The 18,057-nt window shown below is 42.4% G+C and overlaps 1 protein-coding gene across 1 annotated transcript in view; it reads left to right on the top strand.

Moving 5' to 3' along the window:
- The window catches only part of MAD1L1 (mitotic arrest deficient 1 like 1), a 330,372-nt gene that overhangs the window by 223,088 nt on the left and 89,227 nt on the right, over window positions 1-18,057 (top strand). Inside the window, exon 17 of the mRNA XM_088147972.1 lies at window positions 17,135-17,325. Coding sequence (XP_088004098.1) covers window positions 17,135-17,325 — 191 coding nt within the window. The remainder of the gene's footprint in view (window positions 1-17,134; window positions 17,326-18,057) is intronic.

Genomic DNA, 18,057 nt, shown 5'->3' with positions numbered 1-18,057 from the left:
AGTGTTGTATATCTCCTAATTACTGTATAAACACCAACTAATTAAGTGTATATAAATGCCCCAAAGTATGTTAAAGGAGAACGGCAGCAGAATACGAATTAGTTGATAGTTGCTTGATCCAGGGTAAACTCTGCCTTGAATCACTAATTATTCTCCCAAGTGGTGTGCCTAATGGTGTGCTGCAAGGCCAGGAGATCCCAACAGCTTCCAGAGAAGGTCTGGAGCTCCACCTGGAAGGAGGCAGGAGGGGAAAGGTCAGCCCTGGTCCCTTTTTCCTCCCTGGGTTTGATTGATGGACTGCAGGCAATGGAGTTGTGGGGTGGGGGACAAAATGCTGCCTTCCTACGCTTGGCTGTTGCTCACTCAGATCTTAACTTTCCTTGATAATAAGGATAATCAAATCTGCATTTCCTTTTGGAATTTTCATTAAAATTGCAGGACCAGTGATTACACAGCTGCTTAATTTAAATCAGTGGGGATTTTGAAACATGCTCAGATATTTTTAAATACTGCTCTAACTTCCTTGTTTACAGTGTTATGATTAAGTGGAATTCTCTGTAGTTGTTTTCAAGCATTAGCTGAAAAAAAAAAATCCTGCAGTTCTCCTTAAATAAACTTTTTCTGGGGGGAAGGAGAACAGTAGACTTGCAAGCTGCCACTGAAATAATAATGTTTTCCCTTCTCCCATATCAGTGATGGTGTACCTGCAAGCTTCAGTAGGAAATTAAGTCACGTTTCTATGATTCTTACTAAGCCATTCATAGGCATTGGTTTTGGCCCCCTCTAAAACCGACTGTAAAATCAAGTTTTATTTTTTTTCTTTTTAAGAGGTAATGTTTTTTAAAAAGAACTAGAGCACTTCTGAGGAGAGATCTGGCTAAAGACCCTCAAGAATGTGGAGGTTGACTATGCGATAGACATACATCCTTAGTGTGTGGTTAAACTCACATAGAGGCAGATTCTCCATTAATTTGTACTATTTTGATGAATGCAATTATGATTGAGTGATTTGGGGTTAGAGAAGCAAAGGATTTTCTGCATTAATGGGGATTGGATTAGACCTTTAAGGCCTCTCCAATTCTAAGATTCCCTATAATAAACCTGTAACTGATATTTTCCAGCTTCCTCGTGTAATCAAAAACTAATCCTCTCAGTATAACTGAAATGTTTCCAACTTTCTATTAATATGATATTATTATACCTGAACAAAACTTCACTGGAATCCCCACCCTCTTTCCCTCTCTCCTTTGGGTTAATTATAGAGATGATCTCATCCAGTCAGGGGCCCTAAATCCTGCACTGAATCAGACAGATTAACCAAATCGAGTTGATGTATCCAACCTGATTTGGTTGTTTTGACCAAGGTGCAGTGAGAGCCCAAACCAAGGGAACATTTTCAGAAGGCGCACCGAAACTTTGCCCAAAAGAGGAAGAACTGGGGACACAACTGAAACTATTGGAAGACAGTTATGAGTAACTTTGGCTCAACTCTAAAGCAGCCAGTGCTTAAGTCATTGGACCAGGACTGAGAAGAGACACATATTGGACTCCACCCTCAGCCATGGAGGCTCACTGGAGGGGCTTTGGGTCCGTCTCTTTCTTTCAGCTTTGAATGATCTGGTGGAGTAGATAAAATGAAGGTTTACACCTTGTGCTCTTGCAAGAAAGTTAGGCTATAAATCTAGATGATGATATTAATAATAGGGATGATGGTGATGATGGGTGGTGTTGGGCAAATTCTGGATTGCAAGCCTTGCTGAAAGAAGATCAGAAAGGCAAAATATGCACAGTTTGATATGATATGACTTTATTACACATACACACACATACACACACACACACCAAGTATACACACTGGGCTCACTGTTTCTTGTTGTAATCCAAACATTATCTCTCTCCCCTGTATAACTCTATACAGAATTAACAAAAACAAGATAAATCACCCCAAATCCATAACTGAGCATTTTTAACTAATATCTCTCACCCTAAGAAGAATTTAAGCCTAAGCATTCGACCTCCTGTTTTTGTGCTGATCAGGCCTGGGTGATTCATGATGTTCTTGCAAGTCAAGTCAAGGGGCAGCCAGGAAGCTGGGCATGTGTGTTGACCCTACCTATTATTTATTTATTATTATTATTATTATTTTTAAAAATGTATGCTGACTAGAGAATGAAACCGAGAATTGATTCATGCAGAGTTTCTTCGTTTGGCCTCTGGTGGCTAGCAACTCTGCCACCTGTGGCAAAGTATAATGCTCCTTTGAGCAAAAATGAATGAAAAAAAAAAGTTAATCTGCTTTAACTCCTGCTTTCCCTTTCTCTCGTGTCTTATTGCCTAGAAAGTTTTCTTGGAGGAGTGGGGAAAGATCCAGCTGTTGCCACCATTTCTGCTCCCCCATCTGGGACCATCTGAAAAATTCATTAATTTCAAATGAGAGCCCTTGCTGCATATATTAGCATGTTGTAATAGACTTGCTACAATTCAAAAAGGGGGGAAGAAAAATGGAGATTTAAAACTCTTGTCTTGCCGAAAGCAGACAGATTGACTCCAAAATGACTCAGTCAATAAAAGATGAGCTCTGAAAAGGCTTCTCCTCTGCTGAAAGTATTCCAGGTTTTTCTAAGCCCACTATCAAAAATTAATAATACATACAGCATGTAAAATGGAATTAGCCCCCTACAGCCTTATACAAATATATCTTTCACTTGCTAAATGTGACACGACTACCAGGATTTTCCATCCTTTATCCCAAGGGGTAGTTGTGTGGGTGTGTGTAATAAACCTCTAGATAATTTTTAAAGTGTGTTCCTATTTTGAAAGAGAAGGACAAGCAGCAGCAAGGTGGATAGACTCAGTTATGTTAGCGATGGGTGCATCATTGGAAGAACTGAAGGATCAAGTTAGGGACTGATCATCATGGAGAACATCTATGTGGTCGCTAAGAGTCAACAATGACTTGCTGGTACATAATCAAACAATCAGTCCTATTTAGCAGTTCGTGATTTAGCCAAGGCTGTCTGAGGATCTCACGATCCGTACTCTTCTAGTTTCAATTAACTGTGCTTTTTAATGGCGTCACAGCTGAGAGAAGACATAGAACATTTTTTACCATTTCCTGCTACAAAATATTTAGAAGACTGCATCAAGATTTTTTAAATTCTAAAAAGAGTTGGAGTACTCTTTAGTGACCCTTAACATTCCAACTAAATGTTGATATATATTCTTAACATGTGACTTCTCAATGTCTTCCCTTTCCAACCTTAATTTTTGTGTGAGAGGAAGACAGGCATGATGATGGGGCTAGATGTTCTTCTGGAGCCAACTCATTCCACTGAAAGTGTCTTATTTCATTTTGTGGTCTTTCAGTTCCCGATGATGAAGGCTATCAGCTTTATTCAACCCAGAGTCACAAGGTCTAGCCATTCTGAGTCTTTGCCTAACCTAACCCTAACCCTCTCATTCATCCATCCTTAAGATCTCTGAAGAATTGCAGCTGTGTCCACAGTATTGGCTGTCTCTCTGTTGTTCAAAGAACACAGCAAACCAGAAGCCAACCATTCTGGGCAGGTAACAAGTTTGTTAATGCTGCTTTTGATGAAAGATGTGTTTGAAGAGCTTCAGACACTTTTCAGAGCTGTTGATTTAATAAAACACATGTCTTTTGGGTGGTAGCAGCCGCCCAAATTGCTTCTGCCAGCTCAGTGTCCTCTCTAGGTTTGTTCCTTGATCTTTCTGACTTTTTTTCCTTACAGCATGGGGTAAATCAAGGACCCCATCTTTCTCTTGTGAAAAGCTTAACTATATTGGCTTCCTCCTCAACACTCCAGTTTCTTGTGCAATTATCATACTCTGCCTGGGCCACACATGGATAGTCAATTCCAGAACTTGGGCCTGGGGGACTCCTTCCTTACCCCATGGCTTTTATGGTATTTGACATAGTTGCATTGTGCCCACCATGTCATTTGTTCATTACTTGAAGTAAACCATTGCTATGCTTCAGTTCAACCAAGAAAGGGCTCCTGAGAAGACTGACAAATGTCAGTAATAACAATTCATGATATAAGAGGAACAGGAATTAGGAAGGAGAATGCAAAAGCAGAATTCAGGCGCTCGTATTTGTTTACAAGGGAAAACTGAAAGGATTCTTTAGGATCCTTCAATCAATCAATCAATTTTATTTCGGTCATAGACCAGCATATCTTTAGGATCCTTTTCTTTGCAACATTTGACCTAATGAGCAGGAGAAACACAAGCTGAGGAGGCAGTGGTTCTCTCTTGATTCTTTGTTCCTTCCCTCCATCCACATCATCAACATCTCCACAAAGCTGCTGAATGGATGTATTTGGAGATTCAGGTTCCAATACTGGCAACACAAAACAGGTCTTCATTTAATTTAAACAGGGCTCTTGGAATTGAATATTGAATGAGATGGCAGCTGGGACCCCAAAGCTCCAACCCAAAAGGCTGAAGAGACTGTGAATTCATCTGGTTGCGCACAGGAGTGGGCGCAATGTGGTTAGGGTTATTCTCTTCCATAAGTATCAGGGCTGTAGTCCGAGGAATCTCATTAAATCTACCCATATTTTTAAGGTGCTCCTTTCACTGGTAGGTCTTTTTGGATAATTGCTTGTTAGGAGCAGTAGGACCCTTCCAACCTGCCTTGAGTACTATACTCGAACCTCTGCTTTTATGGCGAGTTCCACTTTGGGTACTAATTCTGTTAAATTAAAAACAAAACTAGTTGATTAATCTTTTGGGGCAATTCATTAAATTTAAATAAATGTTCACGTTATCCAAAATTCAGTATCAGTTGAATAATATCTACGGTAAGAAGTGGACCACAATTTACCAGACAATAAGCATATACTAGAGGGAAACGTATCTTTGACAGTTTCCTCCATTTCTAAGTAGATCCACACACTGAAAAGAAAATAGCCTCCCCAGTAGAACAAGGTTGCCTCTAGCCACGTCACGTTTCCATTTGTCCAACCACTAGATCATCCAATGTGCTATTTGATTAATCTACCAATTAAAACAGCCAAAGCTTGCTATCAGAATCATAAATTAAACCAGACTCCACATGGTAGCTATTAAAGGATACTTCTTGAAATTCCCAGCTTGAAATGTAATTTGTCTTCCCATCCCACTGCCTTCCCACAAGAAAGTTGATTCGATGATTTTCTTTTTCTGTAGTTATGTGTAGGTTGTTGGTGGTGTTTTTTGCTTGATCCGTCTATTTTTCCCTATGAGTTGCAGGGGGCAAGGAAGCCCCATCAATATTACATCTCTTTCCTCCCCAGCCACCCTCCTGGGATGGCACGAAATGGTTATCTCCTTGGTGGGTAATTGTTCTTTTTCAGATAATTTTTATAAAAGGTGACAAACAGTTTGCTGGAAAGAGATGTTAATAACATGGAAATGCCCCTTGTTTGAAAGTTGGCACGGAAATTATCTAACACGTCTGTTTGAAAGCCAGCCTTGCTGCTGTTAGATGTGAGGAATGAATCTCCTCATTTGCATATAATTTCAGGTCTTACTTGTCTTCTTTTGTGCAAAGCGTGCAATTTCTTATGCAACAGCGGAGTCTCTAGCCCTGCCAAGCATTCCTCTTCACATGTTCTGCATTGAGCAGAAGAGGTGGATCTTTCTGTGCCTGGAAGCTGTGTGACTGGAGCGGATCGTTCTGATGTAGGGACTGGGCAAATACGCATCCGTAGCGATTGTGGCTCATTGGCCTTGGACTGAGCTCTCACATGGTGGGAAGAAGGCATTTGGGCCAATGCTTGTGTTGATGGCCTACTTTTCTCTCCATAGATTCTCGCCAAGTGCATGAACAGAGCTTCCATGCTAGGACTATGGCTTCCAGAGAGTTGGGAGGAAAGTTGAGATTCTAGAGAGAGGTAGCCAAGCCATCTTCTTCATCTCTACTTACTTTCTCCTGTGCCTCACAGCATGAGGAAAGTTGGGGGCACTCTTTAATTCTTGTGGGGTGACAAACTCAATAGCTCATCCCCCTTGTAGAGAAGGAGCGCTTCAGGGCATGGATGGTAGCCACTTCTGCTTTATCCAACATTTGATCTGAACCCCATTAGAGTCTGCCAACCTGTTTCTCAATGGTCTGGTGCTCTTCAGACTTCTAAATGAAGAAACTTCCTCACACTTACCGAATGCAATTTCTAAATGTCTCGTCTTGGTGCCTCACGCATGTTTCAGAGCTAATTTAAGAGGCAGTCTCACTGTAGATCAACAGTGAGTCACAGCAAAAAAACCCCTCAGATTTGCCATTCCCCCACTGTTTGCTGTTTTTAATATGAGTGGAATTCTTCTTTAAAAAAGGAATTGTCTAAGATGAATGGCTATTGCTTACTTCTCTGGAGCCGTTTCTTTGAGAGTTTACCTGAAAAACAAATTTCTAGTCCTGTCTCCTAGCAATTGCTTTTCCTATTGATGGCTAAGAAACTAGGGAGTATCACTAGTGGTAAAATGTAACTGCATGAAACAGCTCCCAGAATTTCCTCTCCCCCCCCCCACAAGATCTGTCTATAACAATAACATTTGAAAACCTCAGAAGCCTCTGAAAATACACCAATGACAATAAAATGTACAATTGCATTAAAGGCACATTATTAAATGCATTTAACTTACCGTGCCTGTGGGTTTTGGTGAGGAAGAAAACAATGCTCTGCGAGTGTGTGTGCTTGGGAGGAGCGGCGATAATAACCAACAATCTTCTAGTCACAATTTGCGAACATTATGGCTTATTTTGCATAGCACATTATCAGCTCAAAAACCACCTGCTTTGTTTTAATCTGGTGTTGTCTAAGTTCTGAAATACAGGTAGTCCCCAGGTTAAGAATGCCCGTGTTACAGATGACCCATAATTAAGAATGGAGCCTATTGTAGCAAAATTTGAGTTAAATACACAATGATTCAAGTTAAATACACAATGGTTTGAGTTTATTACACAATACTACTTAAACAGTATTATACAATAATACTGTTCCAGCTTACATACAAATTCAACTTAAGGACAGGTCTTGGGAACAGAACCCGTTCTTAAAGTGGGGACTGCCTGTGACTTATTTCACTATTTTAAATTCCTTAAATAATAAGAAGATTATAATTAGGTTCACAGATGGGGTTAAGTCATAATGTGCTTTGTTTTTGGCTTGGTACAATATGCAAACCTATTTCTTTGAAAACCATGGGGTAGTGCAGTTAACCTTAATTAACATAAACTGTAGCCTAAGATGCTGTGGGAACCCAGTCAGTGTGATAATTTGGATTCCAAACACTTATAAGCAGACTTGATTCTGTTTTTCCTTTGTTTAACTGTTACCAAAAAGGAAAAAAATCCTCATAAATTTATTGTAGTATAAGCCTTTGTGGGCAATGGTCCATTTCACGGGATCTTCACTGCAGAAATTCAAGATACAAAGCCAATCCCCTATGCATCTCTTGGTTCAGGACAGAAGCTGGAACTGCCAGTTGGGTGTCAGCAAGATCTTTATCCCAACATAATAGCCTTCATTGCCCTATGAAGACAGAGGTGGTTTTGGTTTTATTTGTAAAGGGAAAAAGAACCATAGAGATTCTTGGTAAGCCACTGAAATTGATCTTGCTGGACATTCTTCAGAAGATCTCTGGGCGTGGAGAGATTTACCTGCTTTTCTCCTTCTCTTAATAAACTCCAAAGCATCTGAGACCAGCCAGTCCATTTCCAGTGATAAACTTCACAATTAGATCTTTCCTGCCCAACTTTGCCAACGTTTTCTAATAAAATCCCATTAATATTTAATGCACAATTATTAAATATTTAAAAATTTAAAATAGTTTTTTTTTTTTTGGAAGTGTGCATGTGATGAATAATTTATGGGCTGCAAATGAGGTTCCGCATGGGGGAGTGCTCTGCAACCTGTATTTTCCAGCTGCCTGGTGAGGTTGCCCAGTGACAGTCTGGCAGTTGGGTAGAGTGGTCAAAGGATCATTCTCAGCCTTGCAGTCAATATGGGCGCATTCTCTTACTTATATGATCATATAAGAAGGAGAAGACCTTTGAAAGGAGTGAAGGCAGGGAGACATGGCTGAAAACTGAACTACAAGAAGATGCCTCTCTTTCCCATCTCCTTGTCCCTCACTAAAGGAAAGGCATGATGACTTTTCCTTCACTTTTGTCCTCTCCAAAGTCCCCCCCCCCCATTATTCCTTGTTGTTTGGCTTCATTTGTAGTTTTGCCTCACTGATCTGTCGGCTTTGTTCTGCCTCAGCAGTATTGCCTTTAAAAAATAGTTTTCATAAAGCGGGCTCCAGGAAGAGAAGTAGAACATGACAAATATTCCAATAAAGAGGGAGCAGATACCCCCAGATCTGGGACTCAAGAGAAGAGGTCAGAGGGCTCTCTGAAAGTGCACCCAGAGGAGCTGTTGAGTGTGGAAAGCAAACTCTTCAATTCCAGCTGAAGGGCCCAAGGAACAAAAGGGACATTTGGGGCAGACGTGAGCAGTTGACAAGAACACGTGTGCTTAACTTGGAAATGATGACAAGGAGCCGAAAGAGTTAAAACCAGGATAAGAGAATGCCAGCTGGTTTCTCTGAGGGTTGCCCAGGAGAGTCGACCCCAAGACTAAGGAACATTGCCTTCACTTGGTTGCAGAGTTCCTTGTTCCTGCTGATGCAGGAAAGTAGTGTTTGTTTTCCTCTGTACATCTGCAATTGTGATACCTTGCTATTCACTGTGGAAGCAGTTCCATTAGTCTCAGCCATGTATGCAAATATAGAAGGCCAGGCTGACCTTTCCATAAAGCTAGTGGTGACAAGGGAGAGGAGGGAAGTAACAATGGTGGATCAGGTCCATCCTACCTACGGTGAGAGGTGGGAACAGTCAGCTGAAGAACGTAAGATTGCATCAAAGAACTGTAGCTTCCATGGTTTCAATTCATAGATTTTACCCAGTCCAGTTCTTGGTCCTTCCAATTCACAGCTCTTGACAAAGAGCAAATGGAGTTCCAGACATGGGCCGATACCTGTTTTGACACCAAAAGTTCTGTGAGCCCCATGTGAAAGAAAACCTATTTTAAGGCAATATTTTGATACGTCAACTGAAATTTCAGGCTTTGGAGCCTTCAAGAAATCTTTGTTATGCAATATGGCAGACACCCTGAAGTAAAAGTCTGGGGCAGCGGGGGCGGGGGGGAGAAAGGAAAAATAACTTTGATAGGTGTTCAAGTCGTGTTTACTCTGGTTCCAGCCACAGACAGACATAGGCTCCATTTCGTTGTCACAGAAATGAGGATTCATAAAGCACTGAGAAATAACAGAAGCTCACATTGCTAAGTGTATCATTGCACATAACTACTTATGAAATGGAGGTATTTTGATTCACTTTTAGCTTTTTAGTTTATCGAGAGGAAAAAGGATTTCGGGTAGATAGAGTGGAAGATTTGTCCTTGGACCAAGGATGCCTGTTATTGAAGGAGTTTTGGGGAAAAAACATAGTGGATACTAAATGCACGAGAAAGTATCTATGATGGAGCCATATACTGAGAACTGCCTTGGGGCTTTAAAGGTGCCCATGGCTGAGATAATTTCAGATTGTTTTCTGTTTTGGTTTGGGTAAAGATAAACTCACAGTTGCAGTGTCACGTAATAGAGGCCTTTTTCAAGCTTAATTCAAATTTGCTCAACCATGTAGGGAGCTCTCGAAATATCATACAACATAAACTGTCTTTTTAGCTCATTCCCTGAAAAATCTCTGGCAAATGAAACAAGTAGATTTTATCTCTCTACAGAGTGGAGATCATAAATATGTGCAGATCTGAAAGCTCTCTGCACCTCTCCTAGTAGACCTTACCTTATTTAATATTATCCAATTGTGTTTTATGTCCTTCACACAGGATTGCAAAACCCTTTGAGTCATAAACGAAGCACAGGAAGATGCTGTCAACAACTTAAGCAGGCCGAGTGATTTTGTGTCAGAATAAGAATGTAATACAAATTTATGAGAAGAATAGAATAGACAGGTATAATGTTACAAGTGCAGTAGGCTGGATTGGGGTGGGAAGATTTGTGGAGAAATGGGCCAGAACCATAGAACTAACACTGTAGTAGCCTATAATGATTATGTAGCTATAGGAATATGACAATGGCACCTTGGTAACTCTTTCCATGTGAAGACCTAGCTCTCCAGAGAAGGTTTTAATGCTGGGAAAGGTGGGAAGGAAGAGAAGAAGAGGACAAGCAACCACAAGGTGGACGGACTCAATTACAGTGGTGATGGGTGCATTGTTGGAAGACCTGAAGGACCAGGTTGGAGAAAATCTATTTACGTGGTCACTAAGAGTCGACACCAACTTGGTGGCACATAATCGGTCAATCAATCCAACCATCAATCGGAACTCTTTCCAACAGGTGACTGGTCAATTGGTGTGTCAGTACCCATCAGTTATCAGATAGATCTTGAGCCTTAGAGGTGGCCCAGTGATATAACTTCTGCACAGAACAAAGCTGAACCTGACTTTTTACACATTTGAATGCATATTTACTTATGTGCAGTTGTTTCCAGACTCAAAATAAGTAAACAATAAAATTGGGACTCCCTTACAGTCAGAACTTTGTAACGCCTCCTTTGACAGAGGGTTCTGAATAGTTCCTGTAGCCTGCTAAGAGTCTCTCTCTTTTTGCTTTGTGATTTTTTTCTCCACTCTTCCTTGCAGAACTCTTTTAGCTCAGAAAAATTCTTAGGTATCCTTGGCTACCCTATATGTCTGAGATCTGTTCTCAGATTTTTAATATTATTCAGTCAGGGGACTGTGAAGTCCATTTTTGAAATCCTTCCTTCCTGTAAGACCTTCAAGGTGGATATGAGGATATCTTTTAGATTTTTGTCTTGCTGAAAGGTCAATGTTCCTTTAAGAATTTTTTTTGAGCTAGAAGAGTTCTGCAAGGAAGAGGAGGGGAAAAAATCCAAAAGAAAGACTAAAAAGACTCTAAAATGAGTGGAAATGGATTCTTCTGCCAGAGAGAGAATTACAAAGCACTGACCCTAGAAAAGTTTTCAAACTTCTACACCTGCTATGTTCGTGTTTCGTTATTTTGAATCTGTAAACAGCTGCATATAAATAGTATGCATTTAAATTTGCAGAAAGATTTCATGTTTAACTGTACCAGGGGTGTCAGCTTCTATTTACTTAGAGATTCACTGAAATCTGCAATTTGACCAGGGGTGTCTAATTTTGTATACAACTGTATGTTAAAGTCAGGATTGGTGTTTAAAATAGAAAGCTCCCATGGGCTAGAATTGTGATCCAATTCCTCTGAAGCTTTTTGTGGTTGTTGTTTTGAGGTATGGAACTTCAGGGCAGTTTAAGAAGCCTGTGTCCAGATTAGAATAGCTGGAGAGAGGTTGTCCTGTAGTGACCTCCAGACTGGGTCAATGTTGGCCCAGTTTCTGCTTTTCTACAGATCAACAGCGTGATTACTGATTGAGATGGAAGCTTCACTGTAGGGTTTGCTAGTTAAAATTCTGTTTTGAAAGCAGTGACATTTTCATTAGAAGATAGAAAAAGCCTGCCCCGTGCTTTTTTCAAAATAGCGTGAATTATTCACTCTGGTTCATGTAAGCATGTGGGGGTGGTTGCTAGGAGTGAACAGTTTTTGAAGGGCAGGTATTTCAAAAAGGAAAGTTAATGGGATGGGGACTTTGATGTCTCAGAAAACAGGATCATCTCTTTTCCTTCATGCTAAGTCTTCTTTGCCTCAAGCTCTTTCCAATCCAACTTGGCTTGCCTAAAAACACCAGATCAAATCCAAGATGAGATCCTGGCATTAGGATATCTCAAAGCTGTCTGTGAAACCTAGTTTTGGAGGAGAACAACTCTTTGAAGACAGGCCACAAGGAAGAGGGAGCGTTGGAAGCACATCAACTGCCCAACAAGGGGAAAATCTGTGGGTTCCTTGTATCTTGGCTGGAATACCACTCCAGTTTCTGTGGTAGCAGCCTTCTTTGTGGTTCATCTCTTCTTCTAGAGACTTTCAGAGAATCCAAAACCCAGCTCTCCTTGTTGTGCTGCTAAGAAGCATTTCTTGTCTCCCTTGACTGTCCTTCTCTCCAGAATCAGGAGCAAAGAGTTTATTCGGCAATAGGCAATCAGCCCCTTATTATCACAGTACTAGTACTTTCTGGCAAAAAAAGCCAAATTGGAGCAGTGAACATGATTTCAGACCATTGGGGGAGTTGCAGGCTTGTGGGGAAGGTGAGGATTTGTTTGCCTCCCAAAGACCCCCTGCTCCCATTCCCATCCTAATTCCCAAAACAGACCAGGAAATCAGCATTGCCTCTTAACTGCTGCAGAGCCTCCTGCAGCCAATCAGAAGGTTAGGTGAGCACATGGTGGCCCCGAAAGCCTCAAACTTCATCCATCCCGATGGATTCCGACCATTTTGTGCTCCTCATTATGACCCACAGGAGTTGCTTTGTTCAGCTCAGAGCAAGGAGGATGGAATTACACCCTTGTGATTTAAATCACTGCTCTTTTGGTGGCTGGTGAGCTTTCCTAGCCCATATGTCAACAACAAGCCCACATTAATAAGCATTGTACTTGAACTTTTGATGCTGTGTTTGGAGTACTTGACCACCTGTGATGGATATTCCCATCACAGATCTGAATGCGTTGAAGGGTGCAACCAGTTTCCTGACTTTTTTTTTTCAGAAAGAGTGAAGAATCAGAAGATGCAGAAGGAGGGGAAAGAGTTGAGCACCCAGAACGTTTCACTCGTTTGTTCTTTCAATGTCTCCTAAATTGCTTTCCCTTAAGTAGAGCAAAAGATTTTTTTTTTTACCTGATTGAGAGAAAAACTGGGAAAGGAACAGAGCAGTGTCAGAGTGAGGATTGTTAAGCATCAACTCCTTTTCCCCACACCATGGACACCCAGGGGTGGGTGGTCAGAGAAGTCAAGATGCTGGTTGTGATTGACACCCCCTCTGCTACCCCACCGCCCCCTTTGCCACCCCTTCCCTTCTCCTGTTCCTCTTCACAGGTTCTTTACTTCTCCCCAGCCTAAATTTTGGGCTCAGAAAGCAGAGGGTGGATTGGATTGCTTTTAAGACGTTTCTATAGCTCTCTGATTTCATTCCAAAGCCAGTCATTTTTTAAAAAGTGCCCTAACTGTTACTGAAGTGTAAAACCCATCCTGTTTAAATCAGGCATTTGGGTTTTTTGGTTAATTGCCTTTTACTCGGTTAAGCGATGGGCTAGCCAGAGGACTGTTGCATTCCTGCATGGGCAGTTAGAGACCCACAAAGCTTCATGTCACAATGCCGCCCTCCACAGTGTGCCTCCAGCATCCTTGGGGCTCAGTAGATTGACCCCTTCAGGGAGGTTTCCTGACTTGGAATAAAAGCAGGCAAGACTTCTGGAGGCTGCGGGTGGGCGGTGACGACAGTTCTTTTGCTAACGTCATCTTGCTTTTCAAATATACCTTGATGCTGACAAAGACAAGTGATCAGCCACCCCCAGAAACATTTGAATGGCTGCCTTTGCTGTTCCAGAAATCAAGGTTAGGCCTTCTAGGTGTTCGGTCTGGTATAGAAAACAAGCCCTGGGTTTTGTTTCTCATAAGAGCACTAGTCGAAAAGCACAGAGGCAAGGTCTGTCGCGGATGTTCTTTCATAAAACACATTGCTTTGTGTGACGGGAGATGACAAAGAATCTGAGCAATATAAAACCAGTGTAACAAGCCACTGTGATAGGATGAGAAAAAGTTGGGTGACATCTTACCATGCTTCTTAGATGAAGAGCCAGATGGCTCAGCTATAACTGTCATGCCTCAAAATGCCAAATAGTGTTCATAACTAAACTCTGTTTTCCAAGTAGAGCTTTTTAGCTTTTGTTTTCAAACCAAAAGCACCAACTTCATGCGTCTAACGCAGCGTTGCAGCTCAGAATGTTTTGTATTTCTCTGAAAAGAGACCAGTGATGTGTAGTTTCACTGTCTTTGAACAAAGTCTGTAGCCAAGAATAATCCTAATATTGGGTAATGGTGGGATCTTGTGTTCTCAATTGTCAGATCCCTAAGCAAGGTCTCTCTCGTTGTTGTTGTTATATCACTTGCAACTCTGGGTTGTGCACATAGGGTTAAAACCAAGCCAAATATAATACAATAATTAAAATAAAAAATAAGGCAAACTCAACGATCATAGGAAGTACACATTTTCAGTGAGGGGCTCACCTAAGCTCCAGACTCCATGTCTGAGGGAACGTCAAGTCTTCAAGGACTTCCAAAATGCGAACAGGGTTAGCACTGCTCTTCAGACCCTGGGAAGAGGGCCCCATTCTGTGAAAAGCGTCTGCCCCTCAAACTAGCATCCCAGCTGAGCCCGGTTATTGGCGTCAGGAAAGGGAGAATGGCAGACTGAAACAGATGATGATGGGAAGCAGAGGTCATTAATGGCTCAGTGTCTCAACCACCCAATCTCTCTCGCTCAAGCTAATTTATCTCAAAGGCGAGGAAGCTGGTGATTAAAAGTCCATCTGAATGTCTGAACAGTGCTGAAAAATGGAAGTGCAGCTTAATTCTTAAGGACTTACTGCTGAACCCCTCCTCCCATTCTTCTCCAAGCCATTCCCACTACCCGAGTCAAGCCAATGCCGGATTCTTTTGCTTTTAAAATGTGGACCAGATAACAAATGCGCAGTTGGGTGCCTGGAATGTATTAATACTCATGCAGCTTCTGACAGCGGTTAAGTACTGCTCGGCACCAAAATGTGGACAATGGGTTTTAGTTATTTCCTTTGTGGGGGAGGTTTGGCTTTCAACAATGGGGGCTTCATTTTAGTTAGAGAGGGACTAGGTAAATGCAATATTGGGAGGATATTGAGGTCAGAGCTGCAAATTGACTTTCTGATTTCCATAGCTGATTATGCCATTAATCAAGGGGCTTGAGGGTACCAGCAAGAGGCTGCAGGTAGACAGCCCAGGAAGATGACCTAGGCTTTGGGTCTTGAGCCATGGTGCATCTGGCAGAGCAATATGTGACTTTATACCTATCTGTGGTTGGGAAAACTGGATCCGGCAGCAGAGATCTCTGGGGGATACCCATAAAGTATATCCTAAGTCAGAAGTTTGGAAAGAAGAACTGGGATGTTCCAGGTGACAGCAAGAAGAAATTGTTCATGGATGTTACTTCAGCAGCACAGAGCAGTTGAAACAGGTTGGCTAAGTGTGCCTAAGCCAATGTTCCTCAAATATTTCAGACCGCCAAACCAATGGCTGCAGTGACACAGGAGTGGGCAGACTTTAATTTTATATTTTTAGATTTTATTTCCCCAGTTTTCTGGAGCGCCTTTCTTCCTGGAGCTCCAAGGGGTATGCATTGTGCTCCTCTCCCCATCTCTAGATCCAGAACAAGGGCTTTGTAGTAGGTTGAGCTGAGAGAGTGATTGGCCAGCGATCACCCTTGTGGGTTTCCATGAAATAGGGTGGATTTGATAAAATCCAGCACCCACTTTAACCTCAGAGGAAAGGTGGCCCATCTGTGGAGGACTAAGCCAAACTCTGAGGACAAGTCTCTTCTCTCCATTCTGTCATCCAGCATTATCTCAAACTCTCATCCCATTATCCCAAGTGAAGAGACCAACACAACCTTACACACTTTTTACCTTTTTGTCACACCCACATAGACACACATAAGTACCTCTGTTTACAGACATCTTGCATGCATTTTTCCTCCCTTTCTCCCTTCCTTCCATCTTCCCTCCCTCCCTCCCTCCCTCCCTCCCTCCCTCCCTCCCTCCCTCCCTCCCTTCCTTCCTTCCTTCCTTCCTTCCTTCCTTCCTTCCTTCCTTCCTTCCTTCCTTCCTTCCTTCCTCTCTTGCATCTTACATAAAACGTGCTTCCTTCCACTCCACCCACCAGCACACCAACCAGCCACCAAGCGAGACTGTGGGAACATGATTTCTTTCCAGGCAATAGCACGGGCACGTCCCCAAATGTGTTTTGAATGCTAGGGTGGGGATTCTCTTCCCCGGGACATTTCTGCAACTGGCCTTTTGTCCAAAGCTGCCAGCGGGTCTTCAAGAGCAAGTTTGGGGTCGTGGGGCATGGATGGGAAGCCAGCACCCATAGAAACCTGACGAGAACAAGGTGACTTGGCAACAGCAAAGACTAACCTTCTGGGGTGCAGGTGGCTCGTGTGTAACCGATATCCGTGCGTGTCTTTTCTCCCCTTCTGCTGTTGCTCACTCTGAATTCAAATGTTAGGTCTGCAGTGCAGAGACCTGGTCTCTTGAAATTGCCAAGTGCCATGTCACACAGATGAAAGTGTAATCATCGTCGTTAACAGCAGCAGCACCTTTAATAAGCATGCAATATAAAACTAAATTGGAAAGCTCAGAGCATTCCTTGAATGACTGCAGATGTTCAGCTAGACCCCCCTCTGCCCTTTTCTCCTGCAACCTGGTGGCCTGAATGGTCATGTGGCAATGGAGGGGAAGGGAGAAAAGACGTCAGAGGCTTCAGAGAGCAAGTGTCTCTGTTTATTATGGGAATAAAAGCCTTCTGGGCTTCTGTGTTGATAAAACAAGCTGACTTAGGTGGCATCTCCGACTTGTATTTAACTAAAGCTCTTCTCTGTAATTAATGGGGGGATAAATTGTGGCTTAATTACTCACAAAGCACCTTGGGTGAAGGATTCATGGTAATTGTTGTGTATCCCCCTGAAGGATTCACTCTACTGGCAGCAAACTTTCCGAACGATAAAATACTGGCTGAGTGGCAGCCAGCTCTGTAGCATTTTCTGTGCCAGAAATCTGCCAACGGAGAGAGTGAGAGAGAAGGATGGCATTCAGCTTCGGAGTTTGCTCCTTGGTGTGTCTTAGAGAGATTTTTCCCCTCTCCTGCTTTCCAGTGCAGCTTGAATTTGTCATGCCCTCCAGTCTGGCCTAAGCCGTACGGCCTTAGTCCTCGGTTCAGTTCTGCCGGTGCCTTATGGAAACTCTGAGCAGCGTTAACTTGCTCCTCCAATCTTGCTTTCTACTACTTCTGCTGGTTTTTCTCATCTATGTACAGACCCTGTGGGAGTGATTCTGGACGTGCTAAAAAATGTAATCTCTCTCTCCCTCTCTCTGCTTCGTTCCAGAATTAAAGAAGCAAGTGGAGAGTGCTGAGTTGAAAAACCAGCGTTTAATGGAAGTCTTCCGAACAAAGATTCAGGAGTTCCGCACAGCGTGTTATAAACTGACCGGCTACCAGATTGATATAACAACCGAGAATCAATACCGCCTCACTTCCGTCTATGCCGAGCACAGAGAAGACTGTTTGATCTTCAAGGCAAGTTATTTTCCTGTTCCCCTACACATACAAACATAACATGTCTGAGAATATGGACAAGTGTGAACATCAGCAGTATGTTCCTTAGGGCCTTTGGGTGACTTGCTCAACCAATACCAACAAACACATTCGCACGTGCACAGACATGTGTCTACTTAGGAAGTTAATGACAAGATATCCTTCAAGAAAAGGCTTTGGGTTACCTGATGTCTCTCCGTTTTTCTTTTTGACTGAATAGAGCAGTGTTTCTCAACTTTGGCAACTTGAAGATGTGTGGACTTCAACTCCAAGAATTCCCCAGCCAACATGGCTGGCTGGGGAATACTGGGAGTTGAAATCCACACATCTTCAAGCTGCCAAGGTTGAGAAACACTGGAATAGAAGGTTGAGGGTACCACTGGTTCTGAAGCTAAGCAGGCCAGGGAGGTTTATAGACAAGGAATCGTGGTTTCAGCACTGGCCTCCGTTCAAGCCATCACATTTCTTCCTGTTAGGAAGTTAAACAAGTTAGAAGCATCTGTTTTCTTGTTTTATACATTGGAAGACAGCAAGGTCTAAAAGAAAAAGTCCCTTTCCACCAGTCCTGGGGTGGGCCCCAACATGAGAACCGTCAGACCAACAGTAGAAACACCACACAACTGGGATATGTGCTCCAGCTACGAAATTTGCACCTTCAAATTGTCTGATCCTTTCCCAAGCACTGGTAGCTTTTGTTTATGGGAAGATGCGTCC

This window comes from Python bivittatus, unplaced genomic scaffold (genome assembly GCF_059951505.1).
Source record: "Python bivittatus isolate LINGU-HERP-01145 unplaced genomic scaffold, Pbiv_v1 ctg000560_np1212, whole genome shotgun sequence".
Lineage (NCBI taxonomy): Eukaryota > Metazoa > Chordata > Lepidosauria > Squamata > Pythonidae > Python > Python bivittatus.
Note: the sequence above shows the minus strand (reverse complement) of the source record. Positions and strands in the feature narration are given on the sequence as shown.